This window comes from Homarus americanus, unplaced genomic scaffold, assembly GCF_018991925.1.
Source record: "Homarus americanus isolate GMGI-L3 unplaced genomic scaffold, GMGI_Hamer_2.0 scaffold32871, whole genome shotgun sequence".
NCBI lineage: Eukaryota > Metazoa > Arthropoda > Malacostraca > Decapoda > Nephropidae > Homarus > Homarus americanus.
The window spans coordinates 2,108,692-2,118,396 of NW_024748870.1; the positions used below are offsets into that span (position 1 = coordinate 2,108,692).

The window sequence follows — 9,705 nt, forward strand, 5'->3', positions numbered from 1 at the left end:
TGAGCAATAGGGGTTGGGTGTAAACGGGACTGCCCAGTATGGGCCAATAGGCCCGCTGCAGTTTCCTCCATTCTTATGTTCTTATGTTCTTATATCTTTTGTTGTGTTTTCCCTCCATTCATCTTCTTCCTTCTTGTTTCTTCTTATCAATCTGTCATATCTTTCGCTGTGGGTAGAGTCAGGACGATCTCTTCCCACCTAAGCTGTATTTACATCATCTATCTTTATGTAACTAAAGGAACACCTGAACAACGACACATAACTCCTCCTTGACTTGTGTTCTGAACCCGACAGAACTTAATTAATTTACCAGCGGATATATTACCCACAATGATTACTTGAAATATCTTTAATTACACCTCGGCTAATTATCACAAAGCAGTAATCATTAACACATTATAGAAATCGTAACATATTGTAACTTGTTTGTTTATATCATGCGTGTACAGCTTCAGATCTGCTAGTACAATTTGGATTCTCGTTGTAGGGTCTTGTATCTAACCTAAGACGAGAAGAACACCGTGGGGTGGTTTAATTATAATGTTTCAACCACATAACCTCTTGGGATGGTTTAGGTAAGACGTTTCCAAAATAGGTCAAAACGTTAAAAAAAAAGAAAAAAGATATATCGTCCTGTGCAGGTTCTCTTGGTAACCTGCCCCTCAGCGTTCTGCACCACTCGTACTGGTTGCTGGGTTAGGTAGGAGCCCAGCCGCCATCAACACGTAGAAGAAAATAAATATTACGACGAGGGTGAGGAGAACGACCTGCGCTACCAAGTTACAGAAACGTGCCATTTCCTGGTTGGGTTTTTCCTGGTGTTGATGATGATGATGATGGCTGTGCTTTTGTTGACTCTCAGGCCGCTTAGAAAACAGAGGCTTTACCTAAGGGAAAAACAGATCTGTTGTTACTCTTATGTACAACAGAATATAAAATTACTGTCCAATAAATAGTTCATAATGCAAGTGTATAATTGTTAAGACTAGTTGCGTAAATACTCTATTAGAGGTTCCAATATTTATTATCAGGTTACGTCTAAAGTAATGATCAGTTTGTCTGTATATTTGTCCGTCCTATAATAGTTTTCACTCATAAAGAAAAAACTGTAGGTCTTTAATTTATGTCTGATGTGGAGCGTCATAGCAAATACAGAACGAATTTAATTTTTTTTTTTGGTTAATTATTATAGCGGTTATTGTTTCACTCTTTGATATATTACACTGGAAATATTAAATAACTAATAATAATAAAGTAAATGGCGAATTTACGTAATATATTAGCCAGAAATATATAAAAATTCACTTTACTCAAACCATCTACATTTGAACCTGTGGAGGATAAGATCGAGGGTTTGTTTACCTTGTTGCTTTGTCGTGCCCCAAACTCTCGCACCTTGATGATGGCGCTGGGGAGGCGGACACTGTGTAGCACCACGTTGATGAGTGTCTGGCTGATGATTATGAGGAAGCAGAAGGTAATAATGGCGGCGTACCATACATCAATGAGTTTTAGATACGGTGTCTTGACGGAGGACTGCGTGGTGGATGTGAACAAGGCGGCTAACACAAGCTGACCCGTAAGTGAGATCATAATGCGGTTGGTGAAGTCTTCAAGCTGACCAGGGACGATAATGAGAACGTGAATTACTTGTTATTGACTAAGAAGACAAACTATAGATACTTTAAAAGGTTCAGTTTATAACATTTGAGGGATTAAGACACTTTTCTCAATGGATCCAAGTCATTAAATGAATTATTGATGAATTAAGGTAAAATTGAACGCAGATGTGGTGATATTTTTGAAGAACTTGTCATCAAATACTCAAGAAAAAACCCAAATAAGACTATTAACAAAACGAAACATCTTATAAATTTAGAAATGAATACCATCAAAAATAAAAGAAAACGAGACATGAAATAACAATACAGGGGGAACTGAAGAAAAAAGAACACCTACCTGGAAAAAGAACGTAACGTAGGAGATAAAGAATATAAGGAGACTGGGGAAGAAGCTGTTCATCACGTGGTAACCGTAGAGACGACGCAGGTGATAGGTGAGAGAGAAGAAGGTGTTGTTATCAGAGCCCAGCATGTACCACCCCACCTCAGTTGTCTGATCTTCCAGCGAGTACTCCAGCAACACTCGCCGCTGGATGGTAGAGAGAGAGAAGGGAAATAGAGCATCTGATTTTGCTGTTTATCCTTGGTCGAATTGCTTTGTATACCCGCACTGTTCAGGTAATTTGATTATATACTCGCACTGTCTAGCTACATACGTTTTGCCCACGGTGCCCACCGTTTCTCTGTGGATGTCGGTCACACGAGAATAACCCGTTATAGTACCTCCTTCTTTCCTCACACAACCTAACTGTGGCATGCTCTGCCTTCTTCTGTGTTTCCACACTTATACAATCTGTCTCACTTCAAAAAGCTGGTCTTCCGGAATCTTCGTGGTGTAGATTAACACAGTATAACGCTTTTCTTCTCTATTTTAATGTTTTTTTCTGTTCTTTTTTTTCGCCCCAGGCCCCGTTGTGGGTCGTTTGACCTGTGTCCGGGTGGTCTAATTCCCGTAAAAAAAAAAAAAATCTATATATCTATATATATATATATATATAAATATATAAATATATGATAAAATTGTTCCCAAGTCCTGTCTTCCAAGTAGACTAAGAAATCTGGACAATCAAGCATTCTCTGAGTTGGATAAGGTGTTGCTAGATTCCCTTATCAAGAGTTCAAGTGATAGTGTGAAATTAGCCTTCAAGCACAGTGCTCAGTGTAAAATACTTATGCAAAACAGTGTTTGTGTTGATAAGTGGCACACCATTCGTGATTTTGTATATCAACTTCTTAGTGAAACTGACAAAGCCCAAAAAAGAAGGTTAAATGCCAAATTAAATGCTCTGTTTGACGAGAGTTACTGGACCATATTGAGTGATCCAAATTTGTTCATAAACTTATCATCTTATGATCTACAGACAAATGAGAAACTTGTTCTTGGTTTTGGTAGGAAGTTTTCTATCACTCAACGGTGCGTTAATCCGCTTACTATTGCTAAAGGTTTAATCAACCTGGAAAAGAAGAAGTCGTCTGATGTTACAAATGAAGATATTTCCATAGCTAAAGGTTGTATACATAGTGTTTTAAATAAGAAATTTGCTTCAAACATTCCAAAAAGATTTGAAACAGCCTTGATAAACTTGAAAAGAAATAAGAATATCCATATTACCAAGGCTGATAAGTCTAATGCTATTGTTATCTTGGATAAAAGTGACTACAATGATAAGATGAATTCATTACTTAGTGATGAAAGCACGTATTGTGAGCTTACGAAAGATCCCCTGGAAAATATTAATAAGTTATCTAATTCCAAAATGAAGATGTTATTGAAAAAGAACCCCGATCTCACTAAACAGCTCTCTCAAATCAATCCCACTTTACCTTATATGTATGGATTGATCAAAACACACAAGCTTAATAATCCATTCCGTCCTATCGTGAGTTCTGTGGGTTCTGTTACTTACAAATTATCCAAGTGGCTGGTAAAGATGATATCCCCTCTTACAGGCCAAATATCTAATTCACATATACGCAATAGCAGTGATTTAATTGATAAACTCAAGAAACACAACGAACCTTGCGAATTAATAAGTTTTGATGTAAATTCACTGTTCACTAGAGTACCTGTGAAAGACTTACTTTCATTTCTTAAAGATAAATTACAACTGCTAGATTTAACTATTGAACATGATACTTTCCTGAAATTGATAGAGTTATGCGTAACTGACAATGTGTTTAGAGCAAATGGGAAGTTCTACAAGCAAATATTTGGCATGAGCATGGGTAATTGTCTTTCTGCTCCTCTAGCCTGTATTTATATGGAGTTTTTTGAGTCTAGATTACTACCCAATGTAGTGGACTTTATTCCTCCTTGGTATAGATATGTAGATGATGTTCTTTGTCTTTGGCCTAAAAACAGTGACCCATTGAAATTTTTAGACAAGCTTAATAATATTGTCCCTAGTATCACATTCAAAATTGAAAGAGAAATAAGTGAATCCCTTCCATTTCTTGATATGCTTATCATGAGAAATGGCCAAAACTATAAATTTAAGGTATATAGAAAGCCCACACAGGTAGACAGTTTCATTCACTTTTTATCGAATCACCTTGAGTCTACCAAAATGTCAGTTTTTTCTGCTATGTTCCTAAGATGTCTGCGTATTTGTGACTCTGAATTTATTGACGATGAATTTAAACACATTCGTTCTATTGCACAGAAACTTGGGTACCCTTCTGTGTTTGTTGATCGTTGCTTTAAAAGGGCTAAAAAATCCTTTCATTCCTCTGTAACCAGACAAGTTCCTACACTTAAGAATATTTTGACTCTGCCCTATCGTGATGAATTTGTCCCTTTAGTTCGGTCCCTCAAGCTTCTAAATATTAATGTTGTTTTCAAGTATGACTCAACCATTACCAATATGTTAATAAGGAATAGCCCAAGTTTGAATGTAAATGGAAGTGTTTATTGTATTCCATGTAGCAAATGTAATTGTAATTATGTAGGTCAGACAGGAAAAACACTGCAGCTCAGAATCAAACAACATAAGTATAATATCAGAACTGCATCTGAAAGCAGTGCCTTGTTCGTTCATGTTAGGAATAATAATCACCCCATTGCTTGGGAAAAAAGCTTAGAAGTATTCAAATCATCTTGTGTCACAGAAAGACTTCTGGTTGAAGCTAGTTTGATTAAGGAATTAAAATCAATAAACCTTAGTGATGGTCAGTTCAAAACTGATAATATGTTACATAAATTTATTTGTCAGTGGCCCAAGGTTAAAAATGCTTTGAAAACCTTTGATCTTGATGTATGATAGTTATTTTGTGGGTCCCTTTTTTCTGACCTGACCTGTCTAGTCACGTCACCACCCTTCTCTTAAGCTCCTCTACGGTTGTGTTGGTGTGGGGATTAGTGGATGTCATCATTATGACCTGACCTCATGTTTTTAGGTCACCCTGTATATTTAAGCCTCTCTCTGTCCATGTAATCCAGTTGCCTCTGAAGATGTCTTGAATAAAGACGAAAGCTAAGGTACTCCGTTGTTTCCATTTTCCCGTGTGATTTTATCAAGATTTATCTTATCCACGTTTTCATTGTGGATTTACATGAAATATATATATATATATATATATATATATATATATATATATATATATATATATATATATATATATATATATATATATATATATATATATATATATATATATATATATATATATATATATATATATATATATATATATATATATATATAAAATATACATATATACATATATAAATATATATATATATATATATATATATATATATATATATATATATATATATATATATATATACCCGCACTGTCTAGCTACATTGTATACCTGCACTGTATATGTACTGTACACTGTATACCTGCGTTATGTTTCTATCTATCTCTAGGAGGGATAGGAAGAAAGCTCAACAGCAAGAGAAAAAGCGAAAGGTTACTTCTTGCCTAATGCACCAGCCTGAACTGATCAATAGAATACCTTAAGCCGTCTCAGAGGGAATTTACAATTGTCGGTGTTTGATTTTCGATATTACTTCCCATGAGCTGAGACAAAGCGAGAGAAGTTTATCTTAAAAGTCGACTGGGAATATTTTACGAACTAAATCTTGCTTTGAACCTTGTGTGACCTGACGTGACTTGACCTGACCTTGAACAACATAAAACAACGACTGTGGGGAGTTTTAAGATTCCTCCTCGTTTCTTATCCTAGGGGTAGATTAGGTAAGGTTAAGGCTAGTTAAGGTTAGTTTAGGTTTGGTTTAGGCTAGGAAAGGTTAACGTTAGGTTCGGTAAATTAAGGTTAGGTTAGATTAAGGTTAAGTGAGGTTAAGTTAAGGTTAGGTTATCGAAACACCCAAGCTGATACGTCCTCGACACCGCGAAATGGCAAATGAAATTCAACACCAGCAAGTGCAGCGTACTTAATATTGGAAGAACGAATACTGTCAATGTATACAGCCTTAACATCAACCTAGAGAAGTCGACTTGTGAAAGAGACTTAGGGGTATTTATAAGCCCGGACCTACGGCCTAGAAAACAGTGCGTTAATGTTCGAAATAAGGCAAACAGAGTATTAGGTTTTATATCTAGAAGTGTTAGTAATAATATTGCGGAGGTCTTATTGCAACTATATCTTGCGCTATTCAGGCCGCACCTCCATTATGCTGTTCAGTTCTGGTGCCCTTATCATAGAATGGCTATCAATTCTCTGGAGTCGGTGCAGCGAAGAATGACGAAAATGATTCCGGGACCTAGAAACCTTCCATATCAAGATAGATTAAAGAAACTAAACTTGTATTCCCTAGAAAGACGAAGAGTGCGGGGAGATATGATAGAAGTATTTAAGTGGGTGAAAGGAATCAATAAAGGGGATATAGATAAAGTTTTTATAATATCCGAGCAGGATAGGACTCGAAGCAACGGATTTAAGTTGGATAGGTTTAGGTTTAGGAGGGAGATAGGAAGGAAATGGTTCACAAATAGGGTGGTGGACGAGTGGAACAAGCTTAGCAACTTTGCAGTAAGTGCTGGAACGCTGGAAAGTTTTAAAAGGAGGCTAGATAGATTCATGGACGATAGATAATGGTAATAACTCTAGACAGGAGCTGCCATGCACAGGTCAACCGGCCTATTGTAGACTCCCTATTTTCTTATGTTACCACCACCTACTGCATTGAGGTAAGGGACGTGGTTGCCGGGAGTAGACTTGTGGAAGACCCTGGTGGAGGGGGCGTTCATCACCATGAAGGACAGGTTACACATCTGAACGTCGAAGGGATACATCTGGAGCTGGAAGTGGCAGGGCACCGTGGCTAGTACCCCCAAGTACACCTCTATGGCGTGGGTCATCCCGTCCGCCTGATGACCTGTAAGGCATCTCAGTCAACATCTATATATATGTTGATACAGTGTAATGGGTCATATTCTTGCACAGTATGGTATCCTGGCGTGTAAGAATGTGCCGTTAGTGAAGGTGTTATGAAGTGTAACTCATATAAGGAAAGGGCATGAGGGTGTCTGCTAATATTTCTCAACAACAAGCGTCCTCGTGTGTGTAAAGGAAAGCAACGCTCAACACAGTAATTGGTCTACACACATGATTAATGAGAAATAATTGAGTCATGCACAGTTGCACGATAACGACTGATTAATTTTGTATTTGAACATATTAGACTCAATTCGTAACAAAACAAACCTGAACTTTATTTGTACTCACCCATAAGAGGGTCATGCAAGGGCCGTTCTTCGGTCTGGTCGTTCTGGTAGGAGTAGCAGAACTTCTCGTAGTCGTTGGTGTCGAGGATGTTACCCTCCCCGCGGCCCGACACCCCCCTCACCCGCGGGGTCCACACCAGCTCACACGGGAAGTAGTTCTTAATCTCCGGCTTCAGGTTGAGGAATTTAACCCGCGGATCAAACCACGCTATAGTGATCCCCACGTCCATGCTCGCCTCGCCCACATTGGTGGTCACATCGCCCACATTGTACACGTCTATATGGTAATCTAGGTCTATAGGTACCACCTCTCCGGGTCGTGGGGGCGGGGCGTAGTAAGGGTCGTAGCCAAGTGGCCTCTCCACCACCTGACAGTTGGCCTCGTCTGAGCTGTCGCCACAGTGGACAATGTCGTCACAGCGAGAAGTGTGAGGGACACACTGGCCATCGTCACAAGCGAACTGGGTGGTACGACAGGTGGTGAGGGCCAGCACGACCTCCTGACCCTCGACACTCCACCTTTGACGACCCACAGGCACCGCTGCGTCTCTCAGTAGCCACTCCGTCTGGTGAAGCGTCGACCTCAGCACCCACCCGCCACCCTCCCGCATGATCGCTGACCCACCAAGTCCTCTGAACACCAGCGCCCCGGAGTCTGTGTCGATATAAAAGCTATGGTCGAAGAGTTTACCGTCGTGTCCATAAAGGTTGAACAAGATGGCGTCAGGCACCTCACACACAGAACACTCCATTCGTAGTTCACATGACGCCCATACAGGCCCACTCACACCCATGGCCGGACACTCATCTTCGGTGTTGACTTTTAACTCTGTTCCAGCGACTCTGTAACCTCCACCCAGCCAGGTCACCAAGCCGCCCGCGCCCACACAGGAGTCGTTGGCACCACGGGCGAGTTCCGTGGTTGTTGAGGACAAGTTTCCATCAGACACAAGGGCACCACCAAGGGCCTGACACATGGTCACATAACGGGCGTATATCCCCGCGGGCTGAACCACCACCACACGAGGGACGGAGGTACACAAATGATCTAACACGTAGGAGAGCAGTGAGGCGTTACCCTCAACAGACCATCTTAGATTCATCATCAGGTCGGGGTATACAACACGGGGGTGTCGGTGACAGCCAGAGACGCCGTAAAGCTCCTCTGTGCCCAATGTTCGCCTCCACAGTTTCATCCCAACCACCTCAGCCTCTAGAGTACCCCACTGCCCCGCCCCTCCCACACACACCCTCCCTGCCACCGTCTGCCCCCCCTCCTGTGGTCTGTCGTTCATCCACACTGTTTGTATCTCATCGCCGTCCTCTTCCTCTCTTGAACAGTTGAGTTCACCTTCTGGTATACACTGCATTAGACCATCTACCGGTCCTGACGTCCCTCCCACATCCTGTACCGCCGCCTCCCCTGTGGGCCTCCTCAGTGTGTTTCTCATTGACAGAAACTCTTCCTCACCATCGACGAAACATTCCACCTTTGAGAGACAAAAATTCCAACTGTTACTTAATACGAAATCCTAAACAGGATTATTTATAAGGCTTCTATGTTGGCTGTTACAAGTGTTATGTTCTTAAGAGAATCAACCAAAAGAAAGTATCGCAAATACTCTTAAGTAAGTTGTCTCATGTGTGGGTCATTTGGCAGCCTCGGTGTGCAGTTGACTTCGATTATTTTTACAAGTTTAAATATTTTAAATAGTTTGTTTGGCGACTGTTATGCGTCATAGGAATAGTGTGTTTTTAGTTGCTATTAAGAGCTCCACTATTTACCACCCCCTCCCCTTCCCTCCCCTCTGACTCATCGGTACTGGCGGGAGAACGAAGCATCTATTAACTGCTTTTCAGGACAATTTATTCTTATTGCCATCCCCGTTAACACACAGTGACAGACAAACAGATACCCTTAACTTTATTGTGATGATACATAGACCCCACAACAGGTAGGAGGTGGTAGTGAGTATAATTAGGTTCACCTGTTGGTTAGTGTGGTTGTACTGGAGACACAGATGGCGCCACACATACGGAGGAAACTTGACCTCGAAGAAGTAGCGGAGTACCTCGTCCCTCACCTGAACCTCCAGCGCCACCCCGAGACGTCTCACCTCTGTGGTTGTTGAGTGAGAGGAAACTTAATCTGATTTGTGTGTTAGTCAGCGCCTCTCATGGTAAAAACTATATCAACATTTATATCCTTTAATTCACATCTCTTACAAACATTTCAACAACAACGAACGCCATTCTCACTATTATGCATTACATTATGTGCTCTGGCGATCAATGATCCAGCAATGTCCACTAAGCATTGCTCAATAGTCATTTCCTTATAGATTTTGTAATATGGTGTACAAGAAGCCATTCCAGGTAGAGCG

General features: G+C 40.5%; 1 protein-coding gene across 1 annotated transcript; it reads right to left on the reverse strand.

Annotated features, from left to right (window-relative positions):
* Nucleotides 1-218: 218 nt before the first annotated feature.
* On the reverse strand, nucleotides 219-9,413 carry LOC121853174. The gene is made up of 6 exons (XM_042347141.1): nucleotides 9,310-9,413; nucleotides 7,323-8,811; nucleotides 6,776-6,972; nucleotides 1,960-2,151; nucleotides 1,363-1,617; nucleotides 219-887 (listed from the first exon to the last, which is right to left on the reverse strand). Exons 2-6 carry the CDS (start codon nucleotides 8,770-8,772, stop codon nucleotides 663-665), a joined length of 2,319 nt encoding a protein of 772 aa, XP_042203075.1. The 5' UTR covers nucleotides 8,773-8,811; nucleotides 9,310-9,413; the 3' UTR covers nucleotides 219-662.
* Between the last annotated feature and the right edge of the window lie 292 nt (nucleotides 9,414-9,705).